The 18,384-nt window shown below is 39.9% G+C and overlaps 2 protein-coding genes across 3 annotated transcripts in view; one reads left to right on the forward strand and one right to left on the reverse strand.

Annotated features, from left to right (window-relative positions):
* Positions 1-123: 123 nt before the first annotated feature.
* hmgcl (3-hydroxy-3-methylglutaryl-CoA lyase) lies at positions 124-15,578 on the forward strand. Its single transcript, XM_061895579.1, has 9 exons — positions 124-282; positions 617-700; positions 808-915; positions 1,021-1,116; positions 3,563-3,711; positions 3,782-3,845; positions 7,000-7,188; positions 7,314-7,439; positions 9,889-15,578. Exons 1-9 carry the CDS (start codon positions 193-195, stop codon positions 9,988-9,990), a joined length of 1,008 nt encoding a protein of 335 aa, XP_061751563.1. The 5' UTR covers positions 124-192; the 3' UTR covers positions 9,991-15,578.
* Positions 10,786-18,384, reverse strand: part of gjb3 (gap junction protein beta 3) — a 10,552-nt gene continuing 2,953 nt past the window's right edge. Inside the window, exons 2-3 of one of the 2 annotated variants that reach the window (XM_061895582.1) lie at positions 16,581-16,624; positions 10,786-15,577 (exon numbers count right to left, since the gene is read on the reverse strand). In XM_061895582.1, the coding sequence (XP_061751566.1) occupies positions 14,645-15,529 (885 nt within the window). In that variant the 5' untranslated portion in view covers positions 15,530-15,577; positions 16,581-16,624 and the 3' untranslated portion in view covers positions 10,786-14,644. The remainder of the gene's footprint in view (positions 15,578-16,580; positions 16,625-18,384) is intronic. The other variant, XM_061895581.1, reaches the window with a different exon arrangement.

Raw genomic sequence — 18,384 nt, forward strand, 5'->3', positions numbered from 1 at the left:
TTCGTACTGTAAACCAGACACACCAATCCCTCTGCCACCGTGAAGCCGACAAAAATAATGTCTAATAATCATGTCAATGGGTGCCCAAGCAATCTGTGACCGCTAAGTGGCAGTCGCGCGCTGCTCATTCAGTTGAGCGTAACAGAAAAGGGCAGAGAAGAAGTGACGTCAGAGCAGCGACTAAAAGCCAACATGGCGGCAGTGTTGAGGTTTGTCAACAAAAATGCTTTGAACTCAGCGGTAACAGGACAACAGTACTACTCGCTGAGCTCCGCAGCAAAGGTCAGAACAATTTGGTTGTTCAAACGCTCCTTTCGCCTGGTCTTACTTCCACCTTGTTGAATAATTTACGCTTAGTGGGCTAAAAATTCAGGCTAAAACCCAAAGGTGTGTGTGTGTGTGTGTGTGTGTGTGTGTGTTTGTGAGCGTTCGTGTGTGTGTGTGTGAGCGTCTGCCTGTGCGTGTGTGTGTGTGTGAGCGTCTGCCTGTGCGTGTGTGTGTGTGCATTTGCCTAACTAGCATGTGCGTGTGTGTGTGCACTTGCCTAGCTAACATGTGTGTGCGTGTGCACTGGCCTAGCTATCATGTGTGTGCGTGTGTCTCTCTGTGTGTGTAGGCGGGGGCGAGAGCAGGTCACACTCTCCCTGGAAAAGTGAAAATAGTGGAGGTGGGACCCAGAGATGGCCTTCAGAATGAAAAGGTAACTTAGATGTAGTTTGGTAGATTTCACACACGGTCAGTCATTTGTGAATGCCTTGCCATGTGTCAAAGTCAGTTTTTCATCTTATGTCACTGACTTTTTGTCAGACTATTGTCCCAACAGAGACCAAAATCCATTTGATAGACTTGTTGTCAGAGTCTGGGCTTTCAGTAGTAGAAGCCACTAGCTTTGTGTCCCCCAAGTGGGTTCCACAGGTGAGTTTCTTCTCCCTGGTGTCACACTTGCAGATGTGGTAGTGTCGAAACTGCAATGATAGTGTTAACTTATTGGTGTCTTTGTTGATATTTTCTATGTCAAAGATGGCCGACCAGGTGGAGGTAATGAATGGTATTTGTCGGAAACCTGGGGTGTCTTACCCGGTCCTCACCCCCAACCTCAAGGGCTTCCAGGCTGCTGTGGGTATCAAGAAGCATTCATCATTTCCCTTTTATTTTGTAATTTTGTTTACATTCTGGGCAGCACGGTGGAAGAGTGGTTAGTGCATCTGTCTCACAATACGAAGGTCCTGAGCTGTCCTGGGTTTAATCCCGGGCTCGGGATCTTTCAGTGTGGAGTTTGCATGTTCTCCCCGTGACTGCGTGGGTTCCCCTCCGGGTACTCCGGCTTCCTCCCACCTCCAAAGACATGCACCTGGGGATAAGTTGATTGGCAACACTAAATTGGCCCTAGTGTTTGAATATGAGTGTGAATGTTGTCTATCTGTGTTGGCCCTGTGATGAGGTGGCGACTTGTCCAGGATGTACCCCGCCTACCGCCCGAAGCAGCTGAGATAGGCTCCAGCGACCCCCCGCCACTCCAAAAATGGACAAGCGGTAGAAAATGGATGGATGGATGTTTACATCCTTTTAATCTATGAATTATTATTCCGTCTCTTCTTTCAGCCAATAACTTTGCCTACAATTTTCATCCGATTTATTGCGTTCCACCATCAAAATGTTAAGCTCATTCACTATCAACATCCATCCATCCATCCATCCATTTTCCCACCGCTTGTCCCGTTCGGGGTCGCGGGGAGTGCTGCATCTTTTCTCAGCTGCATTGGGGCTGAAGGCAGGGTACACCCTGGACAAGTCGCTACCTCATTACAGGGTCAACACAGATAAACATTCACAAACTATGGCCAATTTAGTGTTGATTCACTATCACAATTTTCCCCAAAAAATCCCAGAGTTCTGGGACGTTTATCCCATTCAAAATGTGTATTTCTTTCTTTCAACTACTCTCACGTTTGTCTACTATTCCACCATCAAAACATCCAGGCTATCTATTTTTTCTGTCCCAAAAATGTCTTAAATTCCTAGAAGTCCTTATACCAATTCTCAATGAAAGTGGTACTGCAACAACACTGATTCAAAAGATTCTAAACACCAGCTCATTCAGAGAAATTGTGCTATTAGCAATACTTAAAGAAAATTTAGTTTTCCCAACATTCCCACTTTTCCAGGAAATTCCCATTCCAATGAATGGACATTTTTTTCGAAGTTAAACAATTCCCACATTTTCTCAACCAATTCAAACCATTACAGTCTACACATTCCTTTTCTCCTGGACATTCAAACTAAATCTTTCACAATTTACCCCTAAAATAACGTTTTTCCCCGAAATTCCGCAACACTAATTCTCATTTCAAAAGTTTTACTACTTCTAAGTTCAACTACTCTCGACCAGTTCCAACATCAACCCATTTAACTCTTTCAGGACTTTTATGTTATCACCTTACAAAAAGTTCCACTTTTCCCAGAATTCCCAAATTTCTAGAAAATCCTCGAATAAATTTACAATTTTTTCATCTTGCACAATTCTCACATTTCTCAACCATGGCTGTAACTACCATTGAGGACACCGAGGTCATGTCCTCCTGTATTTTTTTTTAGGTGACAAAAGGATGGTGATATGACTGACTGTTAATGTACTTTGTGTAGGACATTGTGTGCGCTGTACATCACCATGCGGTAGATCATCATCGGACCCTCTACAACTCCTACAACGTAACGCAAAGAAGCATTTTGCGTCAAGAAGCACATTAAAATGTAAATTATTGAATGAAAAGGCGCTGTATATAACATTTTACCCCAAACATATTCCTGGCCATGTCATGCTCTGTCACTGATTAAAATATGAAGACAAAATTTCCTCCGGAATTTCCAATGGTTCCAAGGCGGACTTTGTTAGTATTTGCCGTGCAAAGTGTAGTTTGTGGGTTTGAACGCTGGCCGAAGTTGAACATTTGGTATGTTTTTTTTATTTATTTTTGTAACGATGTTCAAATTGTTTAATATGCTAAACTTCTGCATATTAATAAAAAAGTGGTCTGTTACAAAAACATGTTGATTATCAAATATGTTAAATGAGTGATAAATATTTATAATTGAATGAAAGATTTTATTATTATAGAAATTGATTGTGTTGCTCAAGGTAATGTAATTTATATGGTGCTGGGATACACATAATTTTAGCATTTCAAAGTTTCTTGGACAACTAATTTTTGACATCGGCATTTGTGAAATCCTAGTTACGGCCCTCTTCCCAACTGATTCAAAACATTCCAACCAACTAATTCAACTAATTAAATGTTTTACTTGGCACCAGCATGCTAACAATAGCATGCTATTATTTTTAGTCTTAACTATTCCAACATATGTTTTAACTTTTCAGGATTTATACTGTGTTTCAGTACAGCTTCAACTCTTCAACATTCTAACCATGTATACATTAATTTGACTTAATGTCAACATTTATTCAACTTTTCACTAGCATTTCGCTCCAGCATTGGAACATCCTCATACAGAAAATGCCTTATTCTGTCTTACATTGGTCTTTCCCCTCTCTGACGTCATACAGGTAATGGCAGGAGCCTCAGAGGTTGCCATATTTGGTGCTGCATCAGAACTGTTCAGTAAAAAAAACATAAATTGTTCAGTGGATGAAAGTTTGCAGCGCTTTGATGAAGTAATGAGAGCTGCTAAAAAGGAAGGAGTGCCAGTAAGAGGGTAAGCAGATCTTTTACAACCTCACAATATGGCTCAACCATTCACGTTAATACTTTTATCCACCCTGCAGCTATGTGTCATGTGTTCTTGGTTGCCCATATGAAGGCAAGATTGCTCCTGCTAAAGTTGCACATGTGAGTACCGGTTTGCCAAAATCTTAATGACCGTTGTTTCTGTATTGTCGTTATATTTAGGTTGCCAGGCAACACTATCCAAAAAAAGTATACTATATTATGTGATTCACTGTTGAGAAATGTTACTTCACCAAAAGGCCAAAATAATGTTTAAAACTGGTGGGCAGCTGAACACATTAAGGACTTTAAACATACAGCAAAACATAGAATAAATACAATAATTAAATGAACTGGTGATTAAAAGAAGAGTTAGGGTTTATTGATTTAACTTGTTCACTTACCAGTTTTGGAGTATTGACAAATGTCGATATTGATCCTATCCATATCAACACAAATTATTCATGCTTTTATGTTTTTGTAGTGTGAAATGTTAGAAAATGGTTGATCAATTAAAATTACTCAAAAAGAGAACAGTATAAAAAACACTGACCTATTATTTATCATAAACATTCTGGAAGGAACTTATGTTGTCTTCAGGGTTAAGGGAAGTTGTAATTGTTTAAGTGCATGATGTAGTAAGCTGAATGATGCTGACATGTTTGTTACTGGCTACTTTCTGATATGCTTCTTTGTATCTGTAAGTAACATGCAATTACAGTAAAATAATTGTTGTAATGTACAGTATTGTTTTTGGCCGTTCAATTGAGGACACTTATGTATGTCTCGCTTGTGTGCTATTGTGTGCTTAGCTGTTGTGTAGCTGGTAGCTCCTAGAAGCCTATAGCCTAGCATGTTTAACTTTTGTAAATTACTATAGGGCTCGAAAGGGCATGTGATTTCGCAATGCATTGTGGGTGCAGGGTAGCCATTTTTGTTGGACGTAGGTCTTGTTTACCTGGCTGTACTGTAGCCACAGTAATGTGAGAGAGAGCAACAAACTGGATTGAAATGTACCGCGTAAAATAAATTAAATAAATTAACGCACCGAGACACACTGTACACTTCCGGTGGCTCGCTACCTAAAAAAAATGTTTAATTGGTTGGAATTGATCCATATGAGCACGTCTGACAAACAACAGATTCAAGTAAGCTGTTGCCATTGTCAAAGCCAATCATGTACATATTTTATCAATAGATAGTTTTTATACCAGTGAACAATTTCAGAATGCAAAGTCTGTTAAGGCTCATTGTCCTCCATTTAAATTTCTTATAATCTACGGCTTTAATCTCTTATGTGTCCGAGATGGAGTGAGAGTCCCAGCCTCATTTCATAAGCAGGTTTCCCCGGAAAACATTCTTACTATTACTTTCAAATTCTTTTATCACTGTGCTACTGTTCTGAAGATAATACTCATATTTTTTCTGCTTACCCATGACTAAAAGTAAACAGATATGTGTTTTTCCAAAATACTGTACAATTTTTGTCACCCGCAGCTAGCTTGGCTAGCGATAACAGCCTATTAAGTGCTACATGCGAAACAGAATAGGGCATCTGAGTCTGAAAATGACATAATCACTGTGTTAACGAACCCTGGCTGCAGTTCTGTTAGATACTCATCTGGACTGTGGAACCATTGGCACACATGTTTGTATGTTAGAAACTGACATCTGGGCTTGAAGTTTTTTTATTGTTTTTTTTAAATGTTTTATTGTTTCTTTTTTTAATGTTCTAGTGTTTTTTTTGTTTTTTTTTTCAATGTTTTGTATTGTGTTTTATATGTTAAATTGATCTTAATGTCTGCAATAAAGATTGATGATGATGATGAGAATAAAACATGCTTTGATTCAAAATTACCAGTCTAAAAATGCAGTGAACACACCAACATGTACCGGGTGATGGCGTCAAGTCATGTATAAACATCTCAAAACTGCTATCCAGGCTATTCATCGTCTCTTTATTAGCTTCAAAACCTGACATCCTTGGCTTTGCTTTCATGCTGGTAATGACAAAAATCTCCCCAAAACCTTTTTATTTCCCTAAAGCAATAATAACAATGATTGTGGCAGTTAATGATGCCGCACGTTTGCGCCTTTTTTTTTTTTACTGTTAAAGGAAAAAATCTAAAACTTAAGCACAGGGTCTTACATTCGGCCATGTAAATTAGGTACTCAATAAGCAAACCCGCAATGCGTTTCTACGTCACAATTTCAATCCCTATAGAAAAACAACAACCTTGCGTTCTTATTGCAGGTCATTTAGCTGTTAACTGGTTGTTGAGCTTTGTGCAAGTACACTGATAGACTGCTTTTATCGGAGCATTTGTATCGAGGATTTTACATCCATCAATCAATCAATGTTTATTTATACAGCCCTAAATCACAGGTGTCTCAATGTGCTGCACAAGCCACAACGACATCCTCGGGTGAGAGCCCACATAAAGGCAAAGAAAAACTCACATGCAAAGTGATATAATTAAATACTTGTTTTTTGCTGATATCAGATCGTAACACCCCCAAAAAAGGAGAACTCTTTATGAAAGCTGCTTTCCTGAAAACAATATTTATATTCAGCTTTTACTTACCATCACACAGCGCTCCAAAACCAACAAACCACTTCGGCCGTCACAGTAAGAGGGCTGCATGCTTTAATCATCTTTAAAGAAGGTGGCGGGTCAACAGTCAAGCATTTGGGAACAAAAGTTTGGCCAATATTAGTGATTGTTTGTCCTCTACCTAAGATTGGTATGATTTTCCTTTTCGTTTTGATAGTGATGACTTTCTTCTTTTTTGGTGCACTGCTGTTTGGCTGAAATACTGAAGTGAGAAAAAAAAAATGACGTTACTGTATTTTTCCTCAGTGTGAATTATTAACTTGAAGCAGGCCCAATAAATAAATACTAGGTGCAGTAATTAGTTTTCAAGGGAATCCTTTTTAAATGCCCCACAATGAGGTTGTTCCTTCTTTTAATCCTGAAAGTCAGAATGCCGTTAATTGAGGAACACCTTCACATCACTGCTATAGCAGGTGAAAGACAAGTTAATACAAACAGCTGTCTGATTAAACAGTAAGTGCTTTGATTTCTTTGCAAAAACTGAATTTTTTTGAAAACAGTCAGCGTTTAAGCTAAGAAAGGTAATGGCTAACCAAGTAAAATAACACATGACAACAAAGTAGGAATGATTGCCTCTTTCAGCATTCAAACAAATATTGTAAGACATTTATAGTAAATTAATATTTGACCAAGGAATAAGTAGACATTTGTTGTCTGTGCAGGTGGCCAAGCGTTTGTACTCCATGGGCTGCTATGAGATTTCCCTTGGCGACACAATCGGTGTCGGCAATCCAGGAAGCATGCAGGCAATGCTGGAGGCGGTGAGCCGAGAAGTTCCAGTCGATGCGCTGGCGGTGCACTGTCACGACACGTATGGCCAGGCCCTCGCCAATATCTTGGTAGCCTTGCAGGTGTGTTGTTTCACTCACATTGCAATACATTAAAATCATTATAACATGCTTACATGTGCACAGTCCAAAATACAGCGTATGCAAAGAAAAACATTTCTTTATTCCTGTGTTTTTTTGGTTTGCAGATGGGTGTCAGTGTGGTGGACTCTTCAATAGCCGGACTGGGAGGTTGCCCGTACGCACAAGGTGCTTCTGGGAATGTTGCAACCGAAGATGTTGTCTATATGCTTCATGGACTTGGAATTCAAACTGTAAGTAGGCCCGCCTTTGGTCCATCAGAGTTTAGCAATTCTTCTCTGTTCTGATGTTCGAAGGTGTATACACATCCGGACGGTTGACTCATAAGACAAGTACGGGCCCGCAGTAATACGTCAAAGTAATGACTTGTTGGCCGGTTTTAAACAGAAACTGCCCTTTTTGAGGGATTTTGCCTAACATTCACAATCCCTATGTAAGACAAGAACACATGTTTTTCTTTTTTTTATGCATTGTTACTCATTAAATATGGCAACTATGAGATGGCTAACAATGCAGCTAATGGAGTACACTATCCTGCCCATAAAATCCTCTAAAAGATCCAACAATACCCTTGTGTTCTAAATATTAACCAAGTATTAGCGATATTGTTGTTATAAGCACTAACGCCGACAAACTATTTTTAGCAGCGCATTGATCAAAGAGAGCTTACTAGCTTATGCTACAATATTGGCATATTGAGCGGGAAAGTTGCTGGTGCATCTCGTCTGAGCTTGTGAAAGTTAATTCTAAATTTAAATCATGCCTCTCACTTGTATAGTAGAAGGTTGTGGCCATAAACTGACAGGTTGGTCAACCTTGACATTCAATTTAGACGCGGATATGTCAAGCGACACGAAAAAGATGCTCTTGACTGCACCTTTTGTTTCTTAACCCTTCGTGACAATTATGATCAATTCTTCTTCTAATCAGTAGTATATGAACATCCCCTCAGTCCCATCATCCCTGTAAGAGCAGATATTGAACAGTAAATATTTGCTATATTATGTTCGTAGTTTGTATATCTTGTTTGGCTGTATGATGCTTAGTGTTTCACTAAAGTTTAATCTGTTTAGCACACAGCTTTTCAAACTTGTAGCTCATCCTCTATTATTCAGGCTCAAAAATATATAAGGTTCTGGATCATCATTTGTCTCAAAGTAGTCATGTCACTCTCACAAAGCCTGCCATAATTAGCAGTATTTTTTTGTTGAATGTAAAAGCTGACTTTTTCTAGTGTTTATTTTACTTGAGTGCAAAAAAAAACAAAAAATGTTTTATTATGTTATATAAGAATTTTGAATGATAGGCAAACTTTATAAAAACAACTGAAGTTTCCCTTGAAATGATGTGGCTATTTCAATTGTATAAGGAACTGTAGTTATCATCATCGGCGGTCACGCGAACGAGTATGACGATCCTCCTGGTAGGGTGTATCCCTTTATGGAGGATGCCTATGCGTGACTTTGTTTAACGTGTGGCGATTGGTGCACAGACAGTCACCACACGATCCTTGACAGAATCGGGTCAGGGTCCAGTCAGTGGCATGGAGTCCAAGACGACTGGGTACCCTTTTTTGCTGCAGCCGTCATGGTAGTTCTTAGATCTACCGTCTTCCGCCTGCTCCACCGTTGGGGTCTTCACCGTATCCCTGGCTAGGGGGCAGTCAGGTACTAGGCCTTTGTCAAGGGCCACCTGGGGTAACATAACACTAGTAAAGGGGTTAACCTCCTAGTGCCCCAAGACCCCATAGAGAAGCCTCCACTGCCGGATGCAAGTAAATACAACTCTTATGAGAATAGTCTCTTTTACTATGAATATTGTCAGACTATGTACAGACTAATTTATTTTAGTAGTTAATCCTAAAAAGGGTATAGAATGTATTGTTAAACAAGAGGGGAACACTATTGCAGTTTATACGTATAAAACCCATCTCAGCTGCATATGGGCGGTAGGCGGGGTACACCCTGGACAAGTCGCCACCTCATTGCAGGGCCAACACAGACAGACAACATTCACACACTAGGGCCAATTTAGTGTTGCCAATCAACCTATCCCCAGGTGCATGTCTTTGAAGGTGGGAGGAAGCCGGAGTACCCGGAGGGAACCCATGCAGTCATGGGGAGAACATACAGACTCCACAGAAAGATCCCGAGCTCAGGATCGAACCCAGGACCTTCTTATTGTGAGACACACGTACTAACCCCTTTGACCATGGCTTATTTAATGAGCAAAATTTGAGCCGGACATGATGTCATGTAAATCCAAGCAATAAGTGATCTTTGACTATCTTTTTGGCAGTAGGTTCTTTAAAACATCCAAGGGCTTCTGTTGTATAGACAGAGCTATTTTGTATCTCCGTATTTTTAACTCGCACAAAATAGACCTAAATCACTGTTTGTTATTTTTTGGCGTTTTCATTCAAGTAAACAAGGAAAGTGACGTACCAAAACCAAAAAAGTCAACCAATCGCAGCTCCGTAGACTACATCATTGCTGTACTGAGGTTAGAATTTTTTTAAGGTCCATGTTTGTCGGAACTGTGGCGCGCTAGCATAGCGATCCCTTAATTAGGACAAGCGGTAAAGACAATGGACAGAAATCAATATAAAATTGTGAAAGGCACTTTTGGTTAGATTAATACAATTGTATTGTATCGACTTGAAGGTCTGTGTCTTGTTCCTAGGGAGTGGACCTCTCCAAACTGATGGATGCAGGAGCTTTCATCTGTCGAAGCCTCAACAGGAAGACCAGTTCTAAAGTGGCACAGGCCACCTGCAAACTGTAGGAAAGAACCATACTGTGAAGTACCTAATGAGCGCACTCAAACCAGACACCATCAAACTGTAGTCAGATACATTATAATCATGATGTCGTCACTTTAAAGTTTTTTTAACACAACTATTCAATTTGTACGATGGCGTATATGATAGCACAGTGCCTTAAATGGCTCAGTTCTTTATGTCGATGGAGGACTGGGTTCGTATGTGGTAATTTGGTACTGTTTTTTTTGGTTTTAGTTCTTGGTTGGCCAATTCAGCAAAACTTCAAGTCACTGATGATGTCAGAAAAGTGATGCACCTGTGCACTGATCACTGTCTTGAAATATTCCATTATTTCACTTTGCAAGTTAAAGAAGCTAACAAGCTTTTTAAATTCCATTTTTTTTATTTAAAAATTATGTTTTTCTTGTTTTTATTTAACAGAAAATGTGTATATACATATTAAATTAATAAACAAATACTATTTCATCAAAGAGTCTGTTTAGAGTTTTAATGATAAACCGTGGTTAAAGTTGTAGTAGTACTACTGTTTTAAATGAAAATGATTGTTAAACCGTGATTATAAGCATTTTGATAAATTCCTGGACCTGTGACGGCTCATATACTGGGTTTCAGCAAGTCAAATAAGACTATTTTTTAAAGACCATAATGAATACAATTTAAAACAATTTCACATCCATACTGACAAAAAAGTACAAGACATGAAAGAAAACCTTAGGCCAGATTGAACTAAGTATAGCAGGGGTGTCAAACTCAAATACAGATTGGGCCAAAATTTAAAACCAAACAAAGTTGCGGGCCGAGGTTGAACAAATTAACCTTTTAATAGGGACCCAAACAAGTTTTGCATAGAATATTGAACAAGCAAGGCTTATATAACTTCATAGTGACATGCACAATCGGGTTTCAAATAATAATAATAATCCAAAAATATCAATGGCATATCAAAATTTAAATAAAAATTGAATGCCTCTTTTTGGCGTAAGGCTTGAGATGGACAGGGTTTGGTGATAGCGGGGGTTGTATATTGTAGTGTCCCGGAAGACTTAGTGCTGCAAGGGATTCTGGGTATTTGTTCTGTTGTGTTTATGTTGTGTTACGGTGCGGATGTTCTCCCGAAATCTGTTTGTCATTCTTGTTTGGTGTGGGTTCACAATGTGGCGCATATTTGTAACAGTGTTCAAGTTGTTTATACGGCCACCCTCAGTGTGACCTGTATGGCTGTTGACCAAGTATGCCTTGCATTAACTTGAGTGAGTGTATAAGCCGCATATTTTATGTGACAGGGACGGCACGCTGTTTGTATGGAGGAAAAGTGGACGTGGCGACAGGTTGTAAGGAACGCCAAAGGCAATGCCTTTAAGGCCCACCCCCAATATTGTTTTCCGGGATGAAATTTGGGAGGAGCACTGTACTTTGGGAATCTTCCGGGAAAATCGGGAGGGTTGGCAAGTAAGAGTATTAGCGGTGAATGCGGTGTTATAGCGGTGGGCCAGCTCTAATGTTAATTTGATATTGCCTCAATGGCCAAATTAAATTAGACGGCGGGCCAAATTTGGCCCACGGGCCAGAGTTTGACACCCATGAAGTATAGGAATGTGTTCATTGTCTTTAACATTAGAAAACAAATTGTCTAATCTACCCAAACCAGAATCCTCTCTATTAACTAATATTTGTTTGGAATTCTAAAATACATGTCGGAAACCATTTTTATGATTTGCCATGGTTATTTCAAATAATTCATGTCCAGTATTTCAAAGTTTTCTTGCGGAGGGTGCGTTGTGCTTCATATAGAGCAGGGGTCGGGAACCTTTTTGGCTGCGAGAGCCATGAAAGCCAAATATTTTAAAAAGTATTTCCATGAGAGCCATATAATATTTTTTTTTAACACTGAATACATCTAAATACGTACATTTATAAGTAAGACCAACATTTTTAGAGCAAATTAAGTCTCACATCTTTTAATAACATTATTTTTAAGCAAACCAATAATTAATCAAATACGTGTTGAACAGGTGCGGTAGGAAACGGATGGATAGCGACAGCGGGAAGTGAACTCTGATGACGTCACATAAACCGGAAGTTAAGATAAGAAGCCAGAATAATATTTATTGTTTCTTCTGCCATGAAAATATATTTTGGGTTTATTTTACTGTATTCAGAACATTTCATAAAACTTGTTAGAGGGGAACTGCACTTTTTTGAGGGAGTTCTGCCTATTCACAAGCACACGTTTTTCTTTTTTTATACATACTATCTAGTAAATGTTAAGAAATGTCCGCTTACAATAGCCAATGGGAGTCGCCTTATTTTGCCTATATGTCGCTTAAATAAACATGGAAACACCTCCAAGGTTTTTTATACACGCTGTTAGTATATATGTCATGTTATTATATATGTCATGTTTATGTATATGTATGTGTGAAAGTGAGTGTGAATGTTGTCTATCTGTGTTGGCCCTGCTATGAGGTGGCGACTTGTCCAGGGTGTACACCGCCTACCGCCCATATGCAGCTGAGATGGACTGCAACCCCCCCCCCCCGTGATCCCGACAAAGACAAGCGGTAGAAAATGGTGGCGACTTGTCCAGGGTGTACACCGCCTTCCGCCCGATTGTAGCTGAGCGACCCCAAAAGGCAATACGCGGTAGAAAATGGATGGAATTTGCTCATTTTAAGCATACGGTGGCGTGTTCATTTCCAAAACGCTTCCCGACAATCGTCTTTCCCCCCCCCAACTTTATCACTGATAACAGCTCACTGCAGACTTCATGAGGGCCAACTAACATAAGAAAATATCCCTTACTGTACAATGTCTGCTCTGACTGCTAGGATGTTGTTATATTCCTGTTTAAATGAATTAATCATAATCCTTGCAAACAAAAAAGGGTGTGTGCAACCAAGCGTCTTTTCGGGTCTTTTTAGCCACTTCCGGGTCTAAATTGGCTGTGCAAGTGGACCAACTTATCTGTTTATGTCCACAACTTTCTACTATCAAGGGGAGAGATATTATTTATAATTTATAATCTAAAACCAACGTGAGACAGCAGCTCACCAGCTGGTGATATCAATACAGCAGCATAAAGGTATTTCCATGAGAGCCATATAATGGCCACGGCATGGCGCGGTGGTGGAGTGGCAGTGTGCAACCAAAAAGTTTCCTGGTTCAATCCACACCTAGTAACAACCTCGTCACGTCCGTTGTGTCCTGAGCAATACACTTCACCCTTGCTCCCGATGGGTGCTGGTTAGCGCCTTGCATGGCCGCGCTCCGTCAGTGTGTGAATGGGTAAATGTGGAAGTAGTGTCAAAGCGCTTTGAGTACCTTGAAGGTAGAAAAGCGCTATACAAGTACAGCCTGTTTATAAGGAAAGTTATCTAAACGTAGGTCCGTAATGTTAGTGCTTCTAATAACAATATCGCTAAAATGGGATTAATATTAAAATCACAAAATGAAAATGAACTCTTGTTGGTGCTTTTTGGATGGTTATTGGGTTTTACGGTCGCAATAGAAGCAATGACGTCATGGCTCCATTGTAAGTTGACTTATGATAATTTGAGATAGAATGCATTAAAACAATTGGGTTCTTGTCTCTTAAAAGGTTTGTGAATTATAGAAAAAAAGCAAAAAAAGTGACTTTCACCTTCAAAAAGATTTTATAATGTGTAAAACTATTTTGGAGCACATTCAACATTGACCGTGAAATGAAATTTTAATATCGTTACATCCCACACTGTTTCATGAGGCGACAAGCACATGGCCTAATTTATCCATATTTGTTACACCATGTCAGGATGTGCAAACAATCATTTATACGGTTTGTGAAGGAAATCATTTAGAGTTAACGATAACAGTCTTACTGCCGCACCTTGTACGAACCTGTCGGACGAGCAAGCTGAGATTCTTACTTCCGACTTAAAATTCCAAAGACCAGGTCTTGATTTTCCAGCCATTAAGTGACATCATTTTCTGTTATCACATCTACTGATTGATGCTGGAAGAGTTTGGGGTCACAGTAGTGTGGCGTCTATAAGCAGTCCAGAGTCTTTTTTTTTTTTCAATAAATTTAATATGTATAAAAATAAACAAATACAAATAATTGTATGAAGGACTGTGATGGAAACAGCAGTATTCCTTTCTAGTGATTTAAATCAGCAGTGGGCAGGTTGTGAAACAGCTACTGAGGGGGCTGCATGCTAGAATGTACTTTACTGAAGAAATGCATTAAGGGTATGCCTTGTATCACCTCTATAGGTCAAGTTATGGTATGGAAAAACAAGTTGGCATATTTTCAAGCTCGGTTGTCAGCCATTGCCGTGTGTCCACATTCCACAATCACAACTACTCCTCATTAAGCTGGGGCCTGCTTGCAGGCATCATTGTCACATCAACGTGACGCTTGATGAAATGTACTGTGTGCGCTTGTGACGTTCAAAAGGCAGGTTCCAGAACAATCTATGTAAAATTGATCCGCTGTAGCTGGTGTGTGTTGTGGATTGCGACTTGCAAGCCAAAGTTCATAAGCTCAGAAAGAGTCCTAAGGTGTGCGCTCAATGACTCAGCTTCCACACACACACAGAGAAACAATGTGTGTGTTTTCAAAGCCTGCCATATGCGTCACCGCTCGTGGTTCTCATCTTAACCTCCGCTTTGCTGGGCTCAGTAAGGAATGGACAAGTTTGGTGCCGAAGACCGGAGTTTGTCATCCAGCTTCAGCTTGGAAAGTCTGTACTCTGTTTTGTTTGCCGAATTGAACGACGGCGGCTTGTCCTCCAGGTCCATATTGGGCGGAAGCTCATCCTCAAGGTCCATCTTGGACAAAGGCCGGACGCGATTGTTGAAGGCTTCGTTTTGTGACCACTCGGGGAGGTTGTGGCTTCCCTTGTTGCGCTTGTTCACGATCCTTAAGATCCGCTTGGCGATGAGGTAAATAATCTCGCAGATGTTGAGGATGATGCAAAGCGCCGAGGCCCCCACCATGAAGTAGGTGAAGACTTTCTTCTCGGTGGGGTGGCCGATGTAGCAGTCCACCGTGTTGGGGCACGGCGACACCTCGCACTTGACCAGCCTGGGCAGGTAGAAACTGTTGTAGATGTGGTGCAGGATGTAAAGGAAGGCGATTTCAATAGCCGTCTTGACAAAAAGGCTTATGAGGTACGTCCACCACAAGCCGCCGTGCTTCTTTCCCGTGTTGCTGTACAGCTTGGGGCCCTCGCCGTGCTTGGCTCGGTGCTTGCGCTCGCGCTCATCGCGGTACGCCACGTGCATCACCACCATGAAGGACGGGCAGGTGATGAAGATGAGCTGCAGCGCCCACAGGCGGATGTGGGAGATGGGGAAGTAGTAGTCGTAGCAGACGTTGGCGCAGCCGGGCTGCTTGGTGTTGCAGTCAAAGTCCTTCTGGTCGTCTCCCCACACCCTCTCCGCCGCCACCACGTACACCATCACCCTGAACACAAACACCACCGAGAGCCAAACACGGCCGAATGCAGTGGAGTACTTGTTCACCCCGCTGAGGAGGGCTTGGAAGGTCTTCCAGTCCATGTCTTTAGCTGTCTATGTCCTTTTTTGGAAGTCTTCTTCTTTGCCAGGCTTAAAGTGAACAAAGAGGACATACTTTTCAGATTCACTCAGTGAAAACTTTTCATCATCAGTTATGAGTGGCAGGAAACAAATGTGAACATTGAGCACAATATATATACAAAGCCTTACAGTATTAGGTGAACTTTAGCTTAGCACACACAAAACTAGGAATGTGCAGATCGATCTGCCACCGTTTTGGTTTGTCTTTAGCTTTTGTGTACTATTTACTTTGTTTCTATTAAATAATTGTATATGATTACCTATTATTAAGGAACTACATTAGATATGTTAATGTTAAACTTTCAGTAGCACTCATCATGAATAAATTGAAAAATGTACAGTTAGTAAGTACAATTGGTGGAGACGCACCCTAGTTAATGCACTCACAGCTTTTGGCAGGCTTTTCTCCTGATAACAAGCTTAGACCATTAAGTCGTTAAATAAAAGAATAGCCAACGTTCCTTTGTGATACAAAAGTCCATTTTAATTACTTCTCAAACAAAGCATAAATTGTTACAACACAAAAACTCACACTGCCGTGAGCCTGCAGTCAAACAAAGACAATAATTGCAGACCTAAATGTCATTGGCTTCTTCTCCACAGCGTCACTCAGGCACCGAGGGATAATGGCTCCACCAATTGGTATCGGCCGCTCTCACTCACGTACGATCGGTATCAGAATCAACAGCATCAAACAGTGATCGGAACGTCCCTACTAAACCTACAATTCGCTTATCTTCACCACCAAAAATTACACACAGATATTGTTTCACATGTAAACCTCACTCCCCGAAGCCGTAAGAGCTGGGCTGGACAATGAGTTGACAAGGCTGGATACTTGAATTTGCTATTCATATTTATACTCTCATATCGTCATTTTTTGTCCTAAACCTTACACCAGGGGTGTCCAAACTTTTTCCACTGAGGGCCGCAGACTGAAAAATCTAAGTATGTGGGGACCATTTTGATATTTTTCTTTTTTTAAAGCAATACAATAGTTGTTTATTTTTACCTTTAGGGCTTTCCTCAAGTTTGGTCCCCGGTCTCCGGAAGGGTCTGAGTCATAAAAATGTTAGTAATAAGTCATAAATTGTTTTTTTTCATTTTACGCTTGAATCTTGAGATCAACTTCAGCTCTGTCCATCGTTATAATATTTTTTTAAATTTATTTTTTTATGTTTATGGCCTTTATGTCAAAACCCTTATTTATTTGGCAAATACACACACTATGCAACATTTTCCCCCAAAACATTTCAAAGTGGAATATTTGACTTGAAGTAATTGGAACCCTAAATAAGTCAATAATTCATAACAATAAAAAAAAGAATAAGTGTGGAAAATAAGCCAAATGTATATTTATATTTTTTTACTTTTAACGCTTAAGTCTGTAGACCAGTTGATTAATCTTATTTTATAATTGTTTTCATACTTTTTTGTTTGATGCCCTTTTTGTGAAACAAAACTTTGTTTCGCACAAAATATATAATATTTCCCCCCCCAAATATTTGAAAGTGAAATTGTTCCAGTGAAGTAATTGGAGCCTTCAGCAGGTCAATAACAGTCCGCATGGCAGCTTTGTGTTATTGTCAACACTGCAACTTTTTCTTGTTACATGTCACTGTTTACTCTTTTATTACACTCTTTTATGTTTTACATTTTAAATTATAGTATTTTTTAGAATGGGCCGGGGGCCATTAACAAATTAGCTGGGGGCCACAAATGGCCCTCGGGCCGCACTTTGAACACCCCTGCCTTACACAATTACATTGAGTCGGGTAAATGTTTTTTTTTCATTGGCAGAAACACCTGTTTTCAGCTTTTTTGCATAACTTTGACCTATTTTAACAAAGCTTCATGTTCACATAATTTACAAATAAAGATAAATAAAATTCAGTTTACTCCATGCATTTTATTTAAATCTTTAAAAGTCAATGATATTGCAGTCGTCCATCACCACATCGCACTTCAAATATTGTGGTTCCACTACATCACATATTTTTTTTAAATATATATTTTTTACTAAATATTCTACAATTATTTGGTTCCAAATTAAATGGCTAAATGAACTCGAAATATGAATATTAGAGTAGGATTAGCCACTACAGACCAAACCAATCAGAGCGCGCTGTTCAGTATCGTGGCCACTGATTGGCTCAGCCTCAGGCACCATTACTTCAATGGATTAAAGTAGTGTGAAGGACCAGAGTAGGGGTCTTCAATGTTTTCCAGGCTAAGGACCCCCAAACTGATGGCTCAGAGACCCCCTACTTATATATTCTGTATACCAGTGGTTCCACCTCAGAAAGCACTTGTTTGCCCCAGTCAGGGGGGGCAAACAATTGAAGTCCAAGCATAATGGGGAGATTCTTTCTAACAAAGATTAGCACTTCAAGATGCTCAGGTGTCAGCCTGCTCCTGTGTTCATCTATGATTTTTGCTAAAAAGCCTCTCACTCGCAAGAGTCATTAAAATGTCTTACAACTTTGCCACCACGCTTGACTTTATTGTGGCATGTTTTGCACTCCACCTCTTCATCTTTTTCGTTTTGTAGGATAAAATAATCGCACACAGCTGACATTTTTACCGTAACTTTTAATTCACACGGCCGTCTGAATGGTTAGAACGCAGACCTGTGGATGTTTTGAAGGTGTGCTGGAAAATGCGGAACAGAGTTTAGGGATTAGCAGAAGAGTGGAATGTATTATTTAAATCGGTGCGTTGGAAAACACGGATCGGGTCAACCCTAGTTTGAACAGACACACTGTTTAAATAAGTTAAAGTTAAAGTACCAATGATATTTATAATTATATGTATAT

This window comes from Nerophis ophidion, linkage group LG03 (assembly GCF_033978795.1).
Source record: "Nerophis ophidion isolate RoL-2023_Sa linkage group LG03, RoL_Noph_v1.0, whole genome shotgun sequence".
In the NCBI taxonomy this organism is placed as follows: domain Eukaryota; kingdom Metazoa; phylum Chordata; class Actinopteri; order Syngnathiformes; family Syngnathidae; genus Nerophis; species Nerophis ophidion.

Coding starts and splice junctions, on each gene's coding strand:
- hmgcl (XM_061895579.1), top strand. CDS start 193: ATGGCGGCAGTGTTGAGGTTTGTCAACAAAAATGCTTTGAACTCAGCG. Junction 3,712..3,781: donor GAAGGAGTGCCAGTAAGAGG/GTAAGCAGATCT, acceptor TCCACCCTGCAG/CTATGTGTCATGTGTTCTTG. Junction 7,189..7,313: donor ATATCTTGGTAGCCTTGCAG/GTGTGTTGTTTC, acceptor TTTGGTTTGCAG/ATGGGTGTCAGTGTGGTGGA.